Below are 21,558 nucleotides of genomic sequence, written 5' to 3' on the forward strand. Positions count from 1 at the left end.
AATGTACAAGAGGAGCTCGAAACAATGTTATACCAAAAAGCAAGGTGTCTAAGACTGCCAGAGTAACCTAACAGGGAGTCTCACTGCTTTCGGAGAAAGAAACCAACTCCTTTCCTTGAAAACTGATCAAAGCAATCAAGAACTTATTCAGCCTTTCCTGTATGAATTGCACCACTGTGTAACCCTAAGATAGGTGAAGGGGAAGTGTCTCTTTACAGAAATACTTTAGCTAATTAATAATTTTTTAAAATTGTAGAGCCAGATATGGAAGTGGTTAGTATTTACAGGTGGCCACAATGATGCTAGTCAGTCCCTTTCATTTTTAGCACAAACATATTCTCCCAGTGTTTTTCCGGACATCTTCTATATGCTGAATATTGCGCCAAAGCAGTAGTATATAGTTGTTTTAGATTTTTAACAGGTATTACGATACTGAAAATTTTTCTAAAATTACATATATAAGGGTCCTGCTTAACAATGACTGTGTGTGTACATGTGCTCACACCAAACACTCATTCCAAAGAGTTAAAATGTGCACAGGCTCCATTACCTCTGGGTCTCTATATCCAGTTTTGTCATCTCACAAATGGAATCAGCAAGATTTTCTGTATTAGTAGGCACTGGAACCAATGTCTGAGAAGGCAGTATGATTCAGTTCAAATACTGCCAGAATTTAGAACACACTGGATTTTCCTGATTTACTAAGTCTTAGCTAACACATGAGTTCTCATTTAAAATAATGTACAGTATTATAAACATTAGTTGGGCAGATATAGTAATTATGAACCAGATTACATTGATTTTTGGTTTTAAAACTATCCAGCCTCATTTTTCTGCATTTACTTTCCAGACATAATTTGCCTGGGGTTTTAACATACTCTGCACTTTTAAGAACCAGTGAAAAGTACCATATTTTGCCATGTATAATGTGCACCAAAGTTTTTGGCCCAAACATTCAGGGGGAAAAAATCTTTCCTTTTAATTTTTAAATTCAATGATTTATTGATTTATTTATTGAAACAAAACTGATTATTGTGTTCCAGGGTATTATTTTGAATACAGATATCATTATTGCTTCCAGAGTTATACTTTAAAATAAATATTTTTATTTAAAAAACTCAATGAAACAATTAAAAACATTTATATAGATACAGAATTAGTACCACCCATGTATAATGCCCATCCTTCTCTTTCCCTAAAAAATTTGGGCTAAAAAAGTGCACATTATACATGACAAAATATGGTAAATATTAAAAACGTTTATGTGGATAATCCAGAAGTGAAGAAACAAAGTCTGTTTTTATTTTATAAGGTTTTGCCACACACCTATTATATATAATGGCCATCATTAGCAGAGTCTAAAATAAGAACATGTAATTTGAAAAACAAATAGATTTTTTCCCCTTTTTTCAAAAATCTAGAAATAGCTTTTAATTGTGTGATTGCAAAAGTAGTGTTGCTCATCTCATTTAAAAAAGAAAACGTAACACAGTAAAAAAAATCACATATAATTGCACACACACAAAAAAAATCAGGTTCCAGCCAAAATGGAGGCAAATAGAAACACTTCACTTCCTCACACAACCTAAAGGATAACAACCATTTTTAAAAAGAAAAAACAACCAGAGCGGCCAGAAAAATCAACCTGCATGCAAGTCACACAACCAAGGAATTAAAGAAGAAACATTCGTCCAGACTAGAAAGAGGGGCGGATGGACAGCTGGGTGGAGAGGATGAGCTGCAAAGCAGCAGCTGGAGGACCAGGGGTCCCACATTTGAGTGCAGATAACCAGGGAGGAACAACTGGGGAGTGAGACAAACTGCCCAACCCAGGGTTCCAGTGTGGGGAAATAAAGCCTTCAAAACTTTGGCTGTAAAAACCTGTGGGGGTTGTGGTAGCAGAAGAAATTCCTGGTCTCAGAGAAGGGTCTGTGCAGAGTCCCAGGAGGTCCTAGAAAATACATAAGCTCACCCATCTGGGAACCAGCACCTAAAAGGGCACACTCCACTTGTGGGAAGCCAGGGCAGTGATGGAAAGTAGGCCAAGTGCCCAGCAAGCTAAAAAGCGGCATTGTTTCCTCTGACCCCTTCCCCACAGACAGTGCCAGAAAGCAGAGATCTGGGTTGCCCCACCCTGGCAAAGAGCTAAGGCTCCGACCTTACAACGTAACAGGTTCACCAAGACAAAGAAATATGGCCCAAATGAAAGAATAGATCAAAACTCCAGAAAAAGAGCTAAGTGAGGAGGAAATAGTCATCCTATCAGATGCAGAGTTCAAAACACTGGTATCAGGATGCTCACAAAAATGACTGAGTTTGGTTGCAAAATGAAAGAACAAATCAAGAATACCCATAGTGAAATAAAGCAAAATATTCAGGGAACCTATAGTGACAGGAACAAAACCAGGACTCAAGCAACAATTTGGAACAAAAGGAAGAAATAAACATCCAAGCAGAACAGAATGAAGAAACAAACATTCAAAAACAATGAAGAGAGGCCTAGGAACCTCTGGGACAACTATAAATGTTCCAATATCTGAATTATAGGGGTTCTAGAGGAGAAGAGGAAAAGCAAGACAGCAAGAAACTGAAAACTTATTTGAACAACTAATGAAGGAAAACTTCCCAATCTGGCGAAGAANGGGAACCTATAGTGACAGGAACAAAACCAGGACTCAAGCAACAATTTGGAACAAAAGGAAGAAATAAACATCCAAGCAGAACAGAATGAAGAAACAAACATTCAAAAACAATGAAGAGAGGCTTAGGAACCTCTGGGACAACTATAAATGTTCCAATATCTGAATTATAGGGGTTCTAGAGGAGAAGAGGAAAAGCAAGACAGCAAGAAACTGAAAGCTTATTTGAACAACTAATGAAGGAAAACTTCCCAATCTGGCGAAGAAACTAGACATGCAACTCCAGGAAGCTCAGAGTCTCAAAGGAGGTGGATCTAAGAAGAAACACACCAAGACACATAATAATTAAGTTACCCAAGATTAAAGATAAGGCAAGAATCTTAAAAGCAGCAAGAGGGAAGGAAAGAGTTACCTACAAATGAGTTCTCATAAGACTATCAGCTGATTTCTCAAAAGAAATCTTACAGGCAAGAAGGGGCTGGAAAGAAGTATTCCAAGTCATGAAAGGCAAGGACCTACATCCAAAATTACTCTATCCAGCAAAGCCATCATTTAGAATGAAAGGGCAGATGAAGTGCTTCCCAGATAAGGTCAAGTTAAAGGAGTTCATCATCACCAAGCCCTTATTATATGAAATGTGGAAGACTTATCTAAGAAAAAGAAAATGATCAAAACTATGAACAGTAAAATGACAAAAACCTCACAATGATCAACAACTTAACCTAAAAACAAAAACGAACTAAGCAAACAACTAGAACAGGAAGAGAATCACAGAAACAGAGACCACATGCAGGGTTATCCGTGGGGAGAGGGGAAGTAGGGGAAAGAGGACAGGGAATAAGAAGCATAATTGGTAAGCACAAAATAGGCAGGGGGAGGTAAATAATAGTATAGGAAATGGAGAAGCCAAAGAACGTACATCTATGACCCATGGATATGAACTAAGGGTGAGGGAGTGGAGGAAGGCTGGAGGGTGGGTGGTGCAGGGTGGAGGGGGATACAGGGGAGAAAAAAACGGGACAACTGTAACTGCATTATCAACAAAATATACTTATAAAAAATCACACACCCATTATGGATATTTAACTACAGTTACTCCAGTTAGCTAGTGGTCTAGCAGCTTAGATTTTGTTAAAATTAGAATAATCTACACTATCTTTGTAGTCTACTTTTATTTAGTTCATAACACATTATGTGTGTCATTTTACAGCAATAAATATAGGTTCACATGATCCTTTTTTTATGAAGACCTTATTTGGGACTGTTGTAATAGGGGGGAGAGAGAGAGATGAGGCTCAACTCAGAATTCAGCAAAGACAGTTGGGGATTTATAGCTAATGAGCAGAGTGAGGGGGTCAATGGATGGAAAATTACTAAGACGCATCATCTTTTTTTAATAGGTACCCAGTACATGAATGCAATGCAATTTATTTATCAATTCCCACTGTTGGATATTTACAAGTATACTCTTTTCAAAAGTTTGCTACAGTGACACCTTTATATATAGGATCTGGAACAAATAACGCCCCTTCTATCTTCTTTTCCTTAGATAAGTCTCTTTAACATTTCATATAATAAGGTCTTGGTGATGATGGACTCCTTTAACTTGACCTTATCTCAGAAGCACTTTATCTGCCCTTCCATACTAAATGAAAGCTTTGCTGGATAAAGCAATCTTGGATGTAGGTCTTTGGATTTCATGACTTGGAATACTTCTTTCCAGCCCCTTCTTATCTGTAAGGTCTCTTTTGAGAAATCAGCTGTTATGGGAACAGACAGTATTATGGGAACTCATTTGTAGGTAACTGTCTCCTTTTCTCTTGCTGCTTCTAGGATTCTCTCCTTAATTTTAATCTTGGGTAATGTAATTATGATGTGGTTTCTCCTTGGGTCTAACTTCTTTGGGACTCTCTGAGCTTCCAGGACTTCCTGAAAGTCTGTTTCCTTTGACAGATTGGGGAAGTTCTCCTTTATTATTTGTTCAAATAGATTTTCAATTTGTTGCTCTTCTTCTTCTTCTGGCACCCCTAAAATTAGGATGTTGGATCGTTTAAAGATGTCCTGGAGGTTCCTAAGCCTCTCCTCATTTTTTTGAATTGTTTCTTCATTTTTTTCTGGTTGGATGCTTCTTTCTACCTTCTGGTCCACTCCATTGATTTGAGTCCCAGTTTCCTTCTCATCACTATTGGTTCCCTGCACATGTTCTTTTATTTCATTTAATGTAGCCTTCATTTTTCCATCTAATTTGTGACCAAATTCAACCAATTCTGTGAGCATCTCGATTACCAGTGTTTTGAACTGTGCATCTGATAGGTTGGCTGTCTATTTGTTGCTTAGTTGTATTTTTTCTGGAGCATTGATCTGTTCTTTCATTTGGGCCATTTTTTTTTCCCCTGACACACCTGTTACGACATAGTGAGGGGCAAAGCCTTAGGTGTTCACCAGGGCGGGGCAACCCTAGTTGCTGTGTTGTGACACTGTATGTGGGGAGGTGTCCGAGAGGGAACAATGGCACTTGCTTCACTCTCTGCTGGATTTCAGTCCCTTCTGCCGCTTCTCACAGGCAAATCGGGCCCTTCTGGTGCTGATTCCCACGTGGGTAGGTTTATATACGTTCTAGGATCCTGTGGGTCTCTCCAATGAACTTTCTTGTGAGGCTGGGAGTTTATCCCAGCACCTCAACTCCCACAGGTGTTTTCAATCAGTGGTTTGAGGCCTTATTTCCCTGTGCTGGACCCTTGGGTTGCACAGTTTGCCCCGCTCCCCAGTTGCTTCTCCCAGTTTATTTGTGTGCAACTGTGGGACTGCATGCTCCACCAGCCGCTACCTTGCCAAGAGTCCTCTCCACCTGGCTGCTGGTCTCTGCCCCTCCTACAGGTCTGGATGAATATGTCTTTAACTCCTTGCTTGTCAGACTTCCATACAGTTAGATTTTCTGTCACTTCTGTTTTTTTTTAAATTGTTGTTGTCCTTCTTTTGGTTGTGTGAGGAGGTACGGTATGTCTACCTACACCTCTATCTTGGCTGGAAGTCATCATATTATATTTTAATTTTCCTTTTCTCACTTTACTTGTGTTTCAATAACATACTACTCTTAACTGTGTACTTTCTATTCTTGTTATCCAAAGTATATATTTCTTGTCATATTATTGTTGTTCTAGTACTACTGTAAATAACTGTTGTTCCCATACAATGGTAAATACTACACAGCACCCCTCTCTGATTTTAGCCCAGTTTACTTTATTCTTGGGCATTATTATTATTGTGGTTAATTCTATTCTCTCACATACTATGCCTGCTTTCTATCCTTTAACCTCACTATATCTCATCATCTAACCTTGCACGTGTGCTGTTTTCTAGATTCAGCTCACAATACTCTGCTTTAACAAGAGTCTTATCTCTCTTTTACTTTCTATAAAAAGTGGCTAGTTGGGTGAAATATCACAGTTAACACTATACTTATTCAAAGAATCTCCTATCTCTTCTCTACTCGCTGGTACTTTAAATCTCATAGAATACTCTCCTGCTGTCTTAATCCATTTTGCCTAACCCCTGCCACTGATCACATATAAGAATAGGCAGGAGCTGCAAACATCAATATACCCACTGGAGGAGAGAACCCACCAACAAAGGAACCACCAAAAGGTAAAAACCCAAGTATAAGAGAGCCCATACAAACAGAAGAAAGGGCAAACCTCAAAGCATCCAAACAAGATCAGAGACCACACCACTGAATCACACAGAATTCCTACCATAGAAGTCCACCCTAGAAAGATAGCTAGCAAAGCAAAACATCAGGATATCCAGAAACAAAAAGTCACATAATATGGAGACAAAGAAGGAACCTGCAATCCAAAGGAAAGGAAGACTCACCACTAAAAGAGCTAAATGAAATGGAGGTAAGCAAACTATCAGATACAGAATTCAAAATAATGGTTATAAAAATGCTCAAGAAACTCACAGACAACTACAAAGAACTGAGTGAGAACTACAACAGTATGAAAAAGGAAACAGAAACTATAAACAAAAACCAGGAAGAAATGAACAATAAAATTTTGGATAAAAAACACACTAGAAGGAATTATAAGTAGGCTGGATGAAGCAGAGGACCAAACTAGTAAACTGGAAGACAAGGTGGAAAGAAACACCTAAATAGAGCAGCTGCATGAAAAAAGACTAAAGAATTACGAAGCTAGCTTAAGGGAACTCCAAGATAATATGAAATGCAAGAACATTAAAATCATAGGAATACCAGAAGGAGAAGAAAAGGAACAAGGGACAGAAATCCTGTTTGAAAAAACAATGACAGAATACTTTCCAAACCTGGAGAAAGAAAAACCATGTAAGTTCAGGAAGCAAGGAGAGTCCCAATTAAGAGGAACCCAAAGAAGCCAATTCCAAAACATATCACAATTAAAATGCCAAGTATTAAAGACAAAGAGAGAATCTTAAAAGCAGCAAAGAAGAAAAAAGAAGTAATATAAAAACGGGCTCCGATAAGGTTAACAGCTGATTTTTCAACAGAAATACTCCAATCCAGTAAAGAATGGCACAGGATATTCCAAGTAATGAAAAGCAAAGGCCTGCACCCAAGATTACCCAGAAAAGCTCTCTATTAAAATGGAAGGTGAAATAAGGATTTTCCCAGACAAAAGAAGGCTATTGTAAGAAGAGAAAGGAAAAGGAATGAAATAGAGAGGCACACAGGTACAAAGGGAGACAAAAAATTAACAAATACCTATGAAAAATAACCTTAAATGTTAATGGATTAAATGCTCCAATCAAAAGATGTAGAATAGCTGAATGGATAAGGAAACATGACCCACACATATACCGCCTATAAGAGACCCACTTCAGAACAAAAGACCTATACAGATCGAAAGTGAAGAGTTGGAAAAAAATATTCCAAGCAAATGGATAGGAAAGAAAAGCCGGGTTAGCAATATTCGTATCAGACAAAATAGATTTCAGAACAAGGGCTATAAAAGAGACCCAGAAAGACACTTCATAATACTCAAGGGAAGATTCCATCAAGAAGACATAAACATTATAAACATATGCACCCAATATAGAAGCACCCAAATATATAAGGAAAATCTTGGAGGACTTCAAGTAAGATATTGACAGCAACACAATTGCAACAGGGGATTTTAACATCCCACTGTCAAAAATAGACAGATCTTCTAAATGAAATATCAACAAAGATATTGTGGCACTGAACCATGTTCTGGATGAAATGGATTTAACTGATATGTAGAGAACCTTTCATCCCAAAGAAGCACAATACACATTCTTTTCCAATGCACATGGAACATTTTCAAAGATAGATCACATAATAGGACACAAAACAAGCCTCAACAAATTTAAGAAAATCGAAATCATATTAACCATTTTCTCTGACCACAAAAGACTGAGACTGGGAACCAACCTCAAGGAAAAAAATCCAAAACACTCAAAATCATGGAAATTGAATAGCATGCTATTAAACCATGAATGGGTCAAGAATGAAATTAGGGAAGAAATAAAAAAGTTTCTGGAAACTAATATGAACTCACAACCATCCAAAACTTATGGGACACAGCAAAGGCAGTCTTGAGAGGGAAGTTCATAGCAATACAACCCTCCTAGAAAAGATAGAAACATCTCAAATAAACAAGCTAACCGTACACCTACAAAGGTGTTGAACTGAAGGAACAACAACAAAGACAATCCAGGCAAGTAGAAGGAAGGAAATAACCAAGATCAGAGCAGAATTAAATGACATAGAGACTAAAAGCACAGTTCAAAAAATCAATAAATCCAGGAGCTGGTTCTTTGAAAAGTAAACAAAATCGACAAGCCCTTAATCAGATTCATCAAGAAAAAAGGAGTGAGGACCCAAATAAACAAAACCAGAAATGAAAGAGGAGAGATTACAACTGGTACCACAGAAAGACAAAGGATTGTAAGAAATTAACTACAACTATATGACAAGGAATTTGAAAACCTGGATGAAATGACAAATTCCTAAAATATAATCTTCCAAAACTTAACCAAGAAGAAGTAGAAAGCCTAAACAGACTGATAACAGCTGGTGAAATTGAATCAGTAATCAAAAAACTCCCACCACACAAAAGCCCTGCACTGGCTGGCTTCACAGGAGAACTTCACAAAACATTTAAGGAAGAACTAACCCCTAACTTCTCAGACTCTTCTCAGACTCTTCTCAGACTCTTCTCAGAAAATCCAAGAAGAGGGAAGACTACCAAACTCTTTTTATGAGGCCCCCATTATCCTAATCCAAAACCAGACAAAGACACAACAAAGAAAGAAAACTAGAGGTCTATATCACTGATGAATGTAGATGCTAAAATCCTCAACAAAATACTGGCAAACTGTATCTAGCTAAATATATCATACCTAGCAAAAATATCACACATCGTGATCAGGTGGGATTCATCCCAGGGATGCAAGGATGGTACGGTATTCACAAATCAATAAATGTAATACATCACACAAACAAAAGACAAAAATCACATGATCATAACAATAGATGAGGAAAAAGCATTTGACAAGGTACACCACCACCCATTTATGATAAAAAATACTCAGCAGAATGGGAATAGAGGAAGCATACCTCAACATAATTAAGGTCACATATGAGAAACCTACACCCAACATCATATTCAATGGAAAAAATCAAAAAGCTTTCCCATTAAGATCAGGAACAAAACAAAGATGTGTGCTTTCACCATTTCTGTTCAACATAGTATTGGAAGTCCTAGCCAGAGCAATCAGACAAGAAGAAGAAAAAAAAGGTATACAAATTGTAAAAGAGGAAGTAAAACTATCATGGTTTGCAGATGATATGATAGTGTACAGAGAAAACCCTATAGATTCCACCAAAAACCTACTCCACCTAATCAGTGAATATGGCAAAACAGTGGGATACAAAGCCAATATGCAGAAATCAAAGGTATTTTTTGTACACCAACAATAAAATATCAGAAACAGAAATCAGGGGAAAAATCCCATTTGCTATAGCAACAAGAAAAATAAAGTACCTAGGAATAAACCTAACAAAGGAGGTAAAAGATTTGTAGTCAGAAAACTACACAACACTGAAGAAAGAAATTAAGGAAGACAAAAACAAATGGAAGTATATACCATGTTCATGGATTGGAAGAATCAACATCATCAAAATGTCCATACTACCCAAAGCAATCTATAGATGCCATGCAATCCCTATTAAAATACCAGTGACATATTTCACAGATATAGAACAAACATTTCAAAAATTTGTGTGGAACCATAAACAACCCTGAATAGCTGCAGCAATTTTGAGAAAAAAGAACAAAGTAGGAGAGATCATCATACCTGACATCAAACTGTATTACAAGCCCACTGTAATCAAAACAGTCCAGTATTGGCATAGAACAGACACATAGATGAATGGAACAGAATAGAGAGCCCAGAAATAAACCAAAGTTCAATGGTCAATTAATATTTAACAAAGAAGGCAGAAGCATAAAATGTAGTAAAAATAGCCTCTTCAACAAATGGTGTCAGGATATCTGGTCAGCTACATGCAAAAAAATGAAACTCGACCATCAACTTACACCACACACAAAAATAAATTCAAGGTGGATAAAAGACTTAAATATAAGTCCTGACACCATAAAAGTCCTGCAGGACAACACAGTCAGGAAAATCTCAGATATTCCATACAGCAATATTTTCACTGCTATGTCCCCTACAGCAAGGGGCATAAAAGAAAGAATAAACAAATGGGATCGCATCAAAATGAAAAGCTTCTGCACAGCTAGAGAAAACAGTAGTAAAGTGAAAAGAGAACCAGCTATAAGGGAAAACATATTTGCCAATGACCCCTCAGACAAGGGTCCGATCTCCAAAATATACAAAGAACTCACACAACTCCACTCCAGGAAGACAAAAAACTCGATTAAAAACTGGGCAAAGGACTTGAACAGACGTTTCTCCAAGGAGGACATACATAACGTCCAGAGACATATTAAAAGATGTTCAATACAGTTAGCCATCACAGAGATGCAAATTAATACCACAATGAGATACCACTTTACACTGGTCAGAATGGCCATCATAAACAAAGCAACAAACAAGTGTTGAAACAAATGTGGATAAAAGGGAAACCTAGTGCACTGCTGGTGGAATTGCAGACTGGTGCAGCCACTATGTAAAACAGTACAGAATTTCCTCAGAAAAGTAAAAATGAAACTGCCTTTTGGCCCAGCAATTCCACTGCTAGGACTATATCCTAAGAACCCTGAAACACCAATCCAAAAGAACCTATGCACCCCAATGTTCATAGCAGCACAATTTATAATAGCCAAGAGGTAGAAGCAACCTAAGTGCCCATCCGTAAATGAATGGATCAAAAAACTACTGTACATTTACATGATGGAATACTACGCAACAGAAAGAAAGGAGGACTTGCTCTCTTTAGTCCCTTTAGTCCTACCCTTTGTGCCAGCATGGATGGAACTGGAGAGCATTATGCTAAGTGAAACAGGCCAGGCAGTGAAAGGCAAATACCATATGACCTCGTCTTTAAGTGGAACCTAATCTATAATACAAACAAACAAGGAAAATATAACCAGAGACATTGAAATTACAATCAAATGAATAGTAACCAGAGGGGAGATGGGAGGGGACAATGGAGGGGGGAGGAAGGGGAAAGGTTAAAGGGTTTTCAGGAACAACTAAAAAGGACACATGGACAAAACCAAAGAGGGGTATGTTCNACTTGCTTTCTTTAGTCCCTTTAGTCCTACCCTTTGTGCCAGCATGGATGGAACTGGAGAGCATTATGCTAAGTGAAACAGGCCAGGCAGTGAAAGGCAAATACCATATGACCTCGTCTTTAAGTGGAACCTAATCTATAATACAAACAAACAAGGAAAATATAACCAGAGACATTGAAATTACAATCAAATGAATAGTAACCAGAGGGGAGATGGGAGGGGACAATGGAGGGGGGGAGGAAGGGGAAAGGTTAAAGGGTTTTCAGGAACAACTATAAAGGACACATGGACAAAACCACAGAGGGGTATGTTCAAGGAAGGAAGGTGGGGATGGCGGGAGGGGGTGGTGGTGGTGGTGGTGGTGTGAAGTGGGTGGAAAAAGGAGACAACTGTACTTGAACAACAATAAAACAGAAAAAATAAAAAATAAAACTATAAATTATTATAACCATATTATTAACCTACCAACCACATTCAAGTAGGCGTTACTTCTGCTGGACCCTGTATTACATACACAGTTGTACACTTGTCAGATTATAGGAAAGCTTCATTTAAAAAAAATCAGCATGAAAAGCCTTACAGTTATAAATCCTTCTTTGTTTAACAATTCATCTTAACTGAAGGGAATAAAATTATATAAACAGGTATTTTTCTGGAAAATCCAGGCTTATAGATGCCACAAGTATATGCAAAACACTTAGGCAACATGAGACTAACAGGACGGCTGAAATTAAAACGGTCCCTAATGGCAAGGGAGTTTTTAATCTAAGAGAGGGATATCTATATGCACAGACAATATGAAGAATGATAGCAGCAAGGCAGGGAGAACTAACATATTAAGTAAGCGTGAAATGAGTAGTTTAATACAAATGGAGATTAATGCTAACTTAAAGCAATTATTTTGTGCTCAAACAGGTAACTAAAAAAATGACAGAAAAGAGATAAATATTATACTGTTAACTCCAAGGCCCTAACGAAATACTTTTGCCATAGTAATTACACACAACATTCTTAGGGCACTTGAACTGAGCCATTACTATGTCCAGCAGAAACTTTATATTTCATTCCTCTAAAATGTAAGTTCCAAGAGGACAATGATGTTGTCTTATTGTTCACTGACTCCTTAGTTCCCAGAACCAAATGGCTCAAAAATGTGTGCATTCAGTAAATATTTGTTCAATAACTAGCTTCCCAATGTACAGCAGAGAAAATTGAGGCTCAGAAAGATAATTATATATGCAAGACTGCACAACCACTAAATTAAGGTTCAAAACCAAATTTCAGTATTTTTCTTCAACTATAATAGCTGAAATCATTTGGTTATTAGTTGAAATCATTTTATAACACTTCATACTAGCAAAATAATTGTCCTGAATGTATAATTTGTATTTGTCACTAAATTTTAATTAAGTCAGAAATAGAAAAAAATTGTCTAAAAGGAATAGGTTGGATAATACTTCAGATGTGTAATGACAGTTCAAAAACTTTAACCATTTTAAGTGAGACAAAAGTGGATAGAAAGTTGAATTTTTTATTAGATTTGAATTTTAAAATAATATAGCAAAAAAAGAAAAATGTACACACACATTTCTCACATGAAAGAAAAAATAAAAATAAGACTAACTGCTATTATGCACATAGATGCTACAAATTATACACAGGCTATCCATTCATTAAAGCAGACAGGGGATGGCCTTGAAGCTGAAAGCCTCCAATTGGTCAAATTACTATGAAATTCCTGAACAATCAAAATGCTTTTCTCTGAAAAAAATTATATTCCAGACTGGTCCCCCAATTAGTATGAAACACTAAAGTATTAAAATAGCAACATAAAGCACTGAAACAGTGTCATGGTATCCTTATGTGAGTCTAAAATATATCAATAATTCAATAAACATAGTTGAAGAAACTAAAATGTCATTTCATTTCAGCCTGCTGACATTATTTCTCTAGAATATTTATATTTCTTCAGTAGTAGCTACTCATGTATATCAATGCTTTCAAACATAAACTAAACTCATAGTATGAAAATATTTGAAAGCTGTAAAATTCAATTCACTTAGTTCACTGCAATAACTAAACTGTAAAATAATATTCTCAACTAAGCACACAAAAGAAGTAATATGTTAGATTCATGTGAAGATCTGAGTTTTTAGGAAAACTCAGTTTTCCACAAGGAAAACTCTTGCCAATATTTAAAAGTGTTCAATTAATCAGACTTTTCACCTGGCAAGATAAAATGTAAAGCAGACAAAAATTCTGGAATTTAACTTCCAATCCTTCCACTGACTATATGTATAAGAATAGGAAGACTAAAATGCAATGTTTTCTTTTGCCTATCTTAGTATGAAAACACATCCATTCAAAACTGAGTTATAAGAGTTTGACAGTAGTCTAGAATAGGTGAAATTTAGAAATAAACATGTAAAATTTCATTTTAACCAATAGCTTCAATTTCATTATACACTAAACATTTCACCAGGAGCTTACAAAAATATTCCAGACTTTTCCCTCCTTTGAATTCTTACATTATTCCAATAAATATCTGAAAAAATATAAAATATACTTTGCTAAATGTTTGTCCCTAACTTTGTTTCAGCTAATGCTTACATCAATTCTGTGATGTAATTTGCATTTTACACATAACTAAACAAAGCTTAGAGAAGCTAAGTAACTTGTCTTTGGTTACAAAGCTGTCAGAGGCAAAGTCGGCATCTGAACTACGGTTTTCAGACTACAGCACAACTGTACGTCATCACTTTATTTGGCAATCACATTCTGCTGCCTTATAATACACTGTACTACTTTCCCTTCATATTGCTTCATTTTTCCCATGTTCATGTCTTTAGAGCAACAATTGTGTTGTGCTTTAATTTCTTAACGTATCCTTTGAGTATACTGATTCAAGTTGTTTGTATGACAGACTGCCAGACTACGAGCTTAAATATTGAGCCTCGCACTTGTAAAATAAAAATGACACCAAACTGAGTAATTACTGTGAATTCTTTCCGTGTATTAACTCATTTAATCCTCACAAAAGCCTTATGAAATCAGTACACTATTGTCCCATTTTGCAGATGCAAGATCGAAAGGTTTGAGAGGTTCTCTAATTTGCCCAAATATAGGTTATAAATTAGTAGGTGGAGGAGGTAGTTTTCAAGGCCATGGTATTCTGCCTCAAGTGGCTACTTGCTTAATGTTCAAACTGTCCATCTAGGACTAGTGACTGAGTGAACTCATGTATTCATACAGTAGGGAGATTCAAAAAATTTTAACTATGGGCACCAATTTTCTTAGATGAAACACCAAAAACACAGGCAATAAAAGCAAAAAATAGATAAATAACATCTTAGTCAAACTTAAAAACTTCTATGCATCAAAGCACACAACAGAATGAAACAACCTACAGAATGGGTTGGTAGGTTAATAATATGGTTATAATAATTCATAGTTTTTTTTATTTTTTCTGTTTTATTGTTGTTCAAGTACAGTTGTCTCCTTTTTCCACTCACTTCACATCACCACCACCACCCCGCCCCTACAGAATGGGAGAAAAATTCCAAACCACCTACCTAATAAGGGGTTAATATCCAGAATATATGAAAAACTCCTACAACTTTTGTTTTTTTATAATCCAATTTAAAAAATGGGCAAAGGACTTGAACAGACATTTCTCCAAAGATGATATACGAATAGACAAGAAGCAAATTTAAAAAAAAGCAACAATGAGATATCACTTTACACTTGTCAGGATGACTATTATCAAAAAAAAATCAAAACCCAAACAACAACAATAAAACCAAGCAAAGAGAAAATAATAAGTGTTTGTGAAGAGGTGGAGAAAAATGGAACTCTGACACACTGTTGGTAGTAAAATGGTAGAACTGTAATGGAAACAAGTATAGTAGTTTTCCCAAAAAGTAAAAATAGTACTGTCAATATAATCCAGCAATTCCAATTCTGCATATATGTGTATGTATATGTATATATATATGTGTGTATGTATATACACATACATATATGTATATATCCAAAAGAATTGAATGCAGAATCACAGAGATATTTACATACCCATATTCATAGCAGCATTCATCACAATAGCCAAAATATAAAAACAATCTACATGTCTACTGATGGATGAATGGATAATGAAAATGTGGTATATAAATGCAATGGAATATTGTGCAGCTTTAAAAAAGGAAATCCTACATGCCACAGCACAGGTGTACTTCAAGGACATCATGCCAAATGAAATAAGCCAGGTGAAAAAGACAGGTCCCTGAATACCACTGCTTCATTCAACCTCATTTTGTTGTAAGGTTGATGAGAGGCCACATTTTTGTTTACATTAACTAGCCTACAGCATATTTGGCTTCATTATGTGTCATTTTGCCTAAAGTTGCATAAACTATAGACTATGTTAGGTGAGAAACTGCTGTATATAATCCCACTAAGGTAAGGTTTCTAAGTGGTCAAACTTTAAGAGAAAGTAAAATGGTGATTGCTAAGGGCTGGTGGTTAGAGAAAATGGGACGTTGTTTAACTTGGTACCGAGTTTCAGTTCTGTAAGATCAAAAATTCTGGAGATCTGTTGCACAACAATGTGAAAATAGTTAACATTACTAAACTGCACAATGAAAAATGGTTAAACTAGTAAACTTCAAGAGTTTTCTGTCACAGTTTAAAAAATTATTAACTCTTTTCTTTCACTTCCCTTTCCTTTCCTCTCTGGCATAGTATTCAAAAGTGATGTAATGAAGGGATAGAAGCAAACAAAAGAACCCAAGAGTTTCAACAATGTAGAAACAAATTTAAAAAAACAATGAAATAAAACAGGTAACCCCATATTCTTATCAATAATTTTTTTCTTAACCTGGAAATACCTTGAATCTCCAGTACACCAGTACCCTATTGGCAAGGCAGTATAATGGTTAAAGGCCTTTCGGAGCAGGAAAGCTCAAGTACTGCTCTGACTTGGCTACCTAATTACTGTGTAGCCTTGTATTAACATATTTTTATTCATCCAATCCATCCATCCGTCCATCCCTCCACCCATCCAAAAGACAGTCTGTTTCCATATGACTAACTTATTCAAATGAATTCTGTACCTCTACACAGGATTTTTCTGAGGAGTAAATGAAGTAATTCATATAAAACACTAGGAACATGGTCTGGCACTCTAAGTGCTCAATAAATGTTGGCCATTATAATTACTTTAAAGTCTAGAGAGCATGACTTGAAAGCCTAGGTAGGACATGAACAGAATGAATTCAACCATAAGATGTCCAGGACTGTTCCTTAGAGATCTGCCTCATCTGTCGATAACTATGGTGTTATCAACTCAGATACTGTTTAGCGTATCATTATCATTCTTGCCAAATTTGTACTCCCTTTGCTAAATGAACTCCCTCCCAGGTAAAAACAACATCATCTAAGGTATTACACAATGTTTGCTTTGGGAACAATGTTCTGTAGCCAGAGACGGTGGGATCTAAGACCTGTACATTCTCGACTAGAGTTCCCAGTTCCTTTCACTTCATTAGGAACCTAGGCCTTATTTGGGGGTGAGGATGGGGAGAGAGAGGGCCGCACAACGGAACACCCAGTTATAAAGCCCATTCAAGTAAGGCTAAGACGGGACCGGACAAATCTTCAATGGACAGTCTCCGAAAACGGAGCACCGAGGGAAGGCACAACCCTCGCCTGTCAGCTGAGAGCCGGCATCTGGCAGGGCAGGCTGGTGCATAGGGAGTCTCGGGCGGTCAATTCCAAGCCCACCGGGCCAAGAAGTATCACGCAGAGGGGTCGGCTTGATTCAGGGTGCTGCCGTCTCCCGAACGGGCGATGTGGGGGTGGGGAGAGAGGGCTGCGCGGCGGTCGAGGGACGGGGTAGGTAGGGAAGGGACGCCGAGGGCCTCACCGCGGGCCGAGGGCAGTGGGTAGAGCTTCTCGGCCTTCTGCAGGAAGCGCTGGGCCTTCTCGCGGTCACCGGCGTTCAGGGCCTCCCTGGCGATCTCGACACATTTCTCTGCCTCATCCCGGTTCCCCTCCATGGCTTGGCTTGCGCCTTCTTCCGTTTCCTCCGGGAGCTCTGCTACCAGGGGGCGGAAGCCGCCGCCGCCGCCGCCGCCGAGGAGGCGAGGCTCGCCGGGGTTGGGGCGTGCGGAGACGAGCAGGCGGAGCGTAGAGATCCAGGCGGCGGAGGCCCGGGCTGACTGGCGGGCTCGAGGCTCCGCCCCCTCACGCCCCGCCCCTACCGTGGGCCGCTAGGGAGCGAGCCGCATCTCCAGGCCCCCAAACCCCGGGGTACGATCCCACTCTGCGGTCTCAGCGCGGCGCCAAAAGGTTCAAAGGTTCCCCCGAGGGGACGGGCGGGCGGAGGACATCAGCCCGGCGCGCCGGGGGAAGTCCCGCCAAGGCTGGGACTGTCGCCCTCATTGGCAGCGCCGTAACCCCTGACAGCCTCGCGCAGCCCGCCTTCCCGGCGGCCGGAGCGACAGTTGGGAGGTAGGGAGGCCGGTTTTCAGGAAAATTCCCTGATACCGGAGACCCCGCCTCCAAGCGACCGTAGCCTGGGGAGGATTTGGTCAGAAGACCTCGCTGTCACTCCTAAGGTAGAGCTTCGGCACAGGTGTTGAAGAACACAGTAGAGCATGGTTAGACCCGAACTCTAGAGGGCTTTTTAAAGCTATACACCATTTTCCTGACCCAGATTCATCAATTGTTTCATACCAGTGAGGCTCAAAGCAGATCATCTGCAATTATTCTGGCCTTAACCCCAATCTTTATGACCAAAACAAGGCAGGAACCAGCTTTTTGGGAATTCATTGCCATCAGAGGTAAACTACTTGATTTTTCTTTCTCAATCCCATTTTCATGACATTGCCACTGTAAAATGTTGGGGGCTAGGGGGGGCGGTACTTACTGCTTGGGAATGCTATCCAAATTATTAAAAATTAAGACAATTTGCCAGAAAACAAATGTAAAGATAATCCCCTCAACCTAGTCACAAAATAACCATTGTTTACAATGTTCACTTATGCATTTGTTAGCCTTTTGGAAATACCAAAGCTCAAGGGCTTCCAAAAAGAAATCCTGAATCTCTTCTATGAAATGTAATATCCCACCAAGATGTAAATGGGTATTAATTTAATTCAGAAACTTCAAAACTGTGTTTAGCTAACAAAACAAAAAAACACTATTACCTTAAGTCTAAAGTGAAAGTTCTGTCCGGGGAGGTGGTAGATACAGGACTCGTCTACCTGCCCTCCCCAAGTCCGCCACTGCAGTCCTCTACCAGTGCAGTGCTGTCACACACAGAAACTTTGACCAAGATGCAAACTGAGATGGCAACTAGCCTAAAAACTTGCCCCATTTCCAGTTCCTGCCAAAGTTTAATTAGTAGCTAATAACATAATACTAAAAAATTACAGTTGGGCCACCTATTGATCTAGAGAATTAAGTTGAATTTCTCGAGAATGTGCTTAATTTATTATTGCTGGATGGTGCCTATTCAAAAGAAAGATGTTTCTATTACAATCAAGCAAATTTAAAACACAACTAGTTTGGGATATGACCTTTATTGAGCTTATCCACCGAAGTGGAAATAATGTCTGTACAAAACCAAATGTTTGTTACTATAACTTCTGCATCACAATTAAAATCCAAACAGTTTTTTAAAAACAGTCAACTCAATCAAAACCCACTACTTCAGAATCAATAGCTTCTTTGAAGCCACAGTAACACTTAAATATGGTTAAGACTCGAATGCAGAAATTTGGTTGGTTGGAATGCTAATTAAACTTCCAACTTGCTCAAATAGAATTACAAAAAGGCAAAATTGTGTTTTTCACAGAGATACAGTCCACTGGAATCACCAACACTGGACAGCTGTTAGAGTATTTAGAGTCCTGAGATAATAAGAAATCCCGGCATTCTTTAGACAGTCTTCTGTTGTCCTTTCTTCCCAATCAGAGATTTGTGGATGTGTGGAATGACACCTAGAAGAACAGAGATAAACTTTACTTTTTAAGTACAAATTTTATAATACATTCTATTTAACCCAGGACAGTTTACTGTTCACTTTGGAAGACGTCTTTAAATGTGAAATAAAGAATTACCCCATAAATCATGTTATGATGTAATCATACTGTATGTCAGTGAAACATATACTCAAGTGCCCTCTTTTGGATTAAAAACTACTAATGGTAATTTTTTTAAAAGCAAACAACTATTTTCTCTAAGGAAATTTAAAGTAAAATTTTAGTATTTACATACCACCACCAGCGATTGTAGCCTTGATGAGAGAGTCCAATTCTTCATCTCCACGAATAGCAAGTTGCAAATGACGAGGGGTAATGCGCTTTACCTTTAAGTCTTTTGATGCATTTCCTGCCAATTCAAGTACCTAGAAGGCAGAGGCTAACCCATCAGTCTCTTTCCAACTCTTGTTTAGGCCAAGATCCAAAGAACCGAACCTTCTTTAAAGTAAATCTACCAACTGTCTCCCTTCCGCCTCCACTACCTGATTGTCAAGATAGCATAAACTATAAAGGGGGCACGCAATTTTATTTCCAAGAGCAGCTCAAGCTCAGTATGATCCCTTAAATAATCACCAGCTCCCTCTAGCGTTCCCAGAGCCTTCTCGCCGCGTTTAGGGCCTGGGAGTTTTCTTGCATCACTTTCCTCCTTCCCTCTCACCACCTACACCCGCCCCCCCTCAAACCTTTTCAGATTATAGGCGTACACCCATTTACCTCTGCGGTGAGATACTCCAGAATGGCTGCGCTGTACACAGCAGCAGTCGCGCCCACACGTCCATGACTGGTCGTCCTAGATTTCAGGTGCCGATGAATACGGCCCACCGGAAACTTAATTTAAAGCACAAACAAATGAACAAAAATATGAATCAAAGATGATAAAAATTATACGCAAGCCAAAGTAAGGAGCAAGGATACTAGTGCAGCAAAGCTCACCCGTATCGACACACGTGATCTTCCCCCCTCCCCGATATTTATCGTGTGAGCAAAACAAGTCGCGACACCGCATCACCCACGCAAAGACGAAACGCCCATTTAGAGCGATGATAAACAAGAGAGGAGGAGAAAAGAAAAACGTCACGATTCCCAGCTGTACCGAACCACCACTGACCTGCAAACCGGCTCTCTGCGAGCGGGAAACCGCCTTTGTCTTGGCCTTTCCGGAGTCTTTCCCAGCCTTACCGCCAGCCTACGGCGCGCACACGCCAGCGAGGAAGAAGGAACGGAGAATATAAGATTACCAGGGCGGCGCGCCCCTCCCCCACCGCGGCGCGGCCGGGCGCGAGCGCGCCCCCGTGCTCTGCCGGGGTCTCCGGCCCGCCGCGCGCCGCAAGGGCAACCCCGCCTGCACGCCCCCCGCTGCGCGCCCGTCGCGGCCGCGCGCCCCCGTCCGCCCGTTGGCCGCCCGCTGGCCCCCAGCGGCACTGCGCGCGCCACCCAACCGTCGCCGCCTGCTGCGAGATCGGAGACGGCTGCGCTCGCCAAAGACAAATCACCTCCCCCCGCTCTTCCAAATCCTATCTCCGCGCGTTCCCAACCGTCGCCAGTTCACCCTTATCTCCGCGTGTAACGGGTTTTTCTCTGCAGGCAAAACCGCGGAGCCTTCAAGAGCCTCTGAGAAGTTTACCATTTCGAATTCTGCTGAAGCTCAAACAAGCAAGGCAGAGAAAGGACTAGTCAGACACCCAGCGAGATCCCACCGCCTACTCCGTCGCACCGCGATTCAAACTGCGCTGTCTCCCGCCTTCCCCGCTCCCTTTATACTGCAGAATGTTCCCTCATCCGGGAACTCGGATTGCTCATCCCACCAATGGCTGTCACCCGCCCTGGGGACGCGTCCCTGGGGCTTCAGCCAATGAGCAAACGCAGAAACAGGCGGAGGGGCGGGCGCTACGTAGCTCGAACCGCTATTGGGACGTGAGGTGGGGGGAGGAGGGAGAGGGTGGAGGGATAGGAACCGGAGAGAAGAAGGGCACCGCGGCGGGAGGAAAGGAACTGAGCGAGCTACACTGCGGGAACGAGGACACCCTCTGCTAGTGGTCACGTGTCTGGGAGGAGGAGCTGAGAGAGTTTGGGGAGGAGCATGCAGTAGCGCCCCCTGATCTCCTAGCCCGGTTC

At 39.7% G+C, this 21,558-nt stretch overlaps 2 protein-coding genes across 4 annotated transcripts in view; both read right to left on the minus strand.

The window, feature by feature from the left end:
• The window catches only part of DNAJB14 (DnaJ heat shock protein family (Hsp40) member B14), a 55,065-nt gene extending 37,198 nt beyond the window's left edge, over nt 1-17,867 (minus strand). Inside the window, exon 1 of one of the 3 annotated variants that reach the window (XM_037036239.1) lies at nt 17,322-17,601. In XM_037036239.1, the coding sequence (XP_036892134.1) occupies nt 17,322-17,454 (133 nt within the window). In that variant the 5' untranslated portion in view covers nt 17,455-17,601. Of the gene's footprint in view, nt 1-17,321 lie in introns of all 3 variants that reach the window. The other 2 variants (XM_037036238.1, XM_037036240.1) reach the window with 2 other exon arrangements.
• Nucleotides 17,868-18,962: 1,095 nt separating this feature from the next.
• H2AZ1 (H2A.Z variant histone 1) lies at nt 18,963-21,204 on the minus strand. The gene is made up of 5 exons (XM_037036262.1): nt 21,068-21,204; nt 20,552-20,629; nt 20,158-20,271; nt 19,679-19,808; nt 18,963-19,401 (listed from the first exon to the last, which is right to left on the minus strand). Exons 1-5 carry the CDS (start codon nt 21,068-21,070, stop codon nt 19,340-19,342), a joined length of 387 nt encoding a protein of 128 aa, XP_036892157.1. The 5' UTR covers nt 21,071-21,204; the 3' UTR covers nt 18,963-19,339.
• Between the last annotated feature and the right edge of the window lie 354 nt (nt 21,205-21,558).

Source organism: Sturnira hondurensis, unplaced genomic scaffold (assembly GCF_014824575.4).
Source record: "Sturnira hondurensis isolate 20B ecotype Veracruz unplaced genomic scaffold, ASM1482457v3 Scaffold0022707, whole genome shotgun sequence".
In the NCBI taxonomy this organism is placed as follows: domain Eukaryota; kingdom Metazoa; phylum Chordata; class Mammalia; order Chiroptera; family Phyllostomidae; genus Sturnira; species Sturnira hondurensis.

What these genes read in the sequence shown, in the direction of transcription:
- H2AZ1 (XM_037036262.1), bottom strand. An exon ending in CGCAGAGAGCCGGTTTGCAG is followed by an intron (nt 20,272 to 20,551) that starts GTCAGTGGTGGT and finishes CTTTAAATTAAG; the next exon opens with TTTCCGGTGGGCCGTATTCA. An exon ending in GGCTACAATCGCTGGTGGTG is followed by an intron (nt 19,402 to 19,678) that starts GTATGTAAATAC and finishes CTGTTCTTCTAG; the next exon opens with GTGTCATTCCACACATCCAC.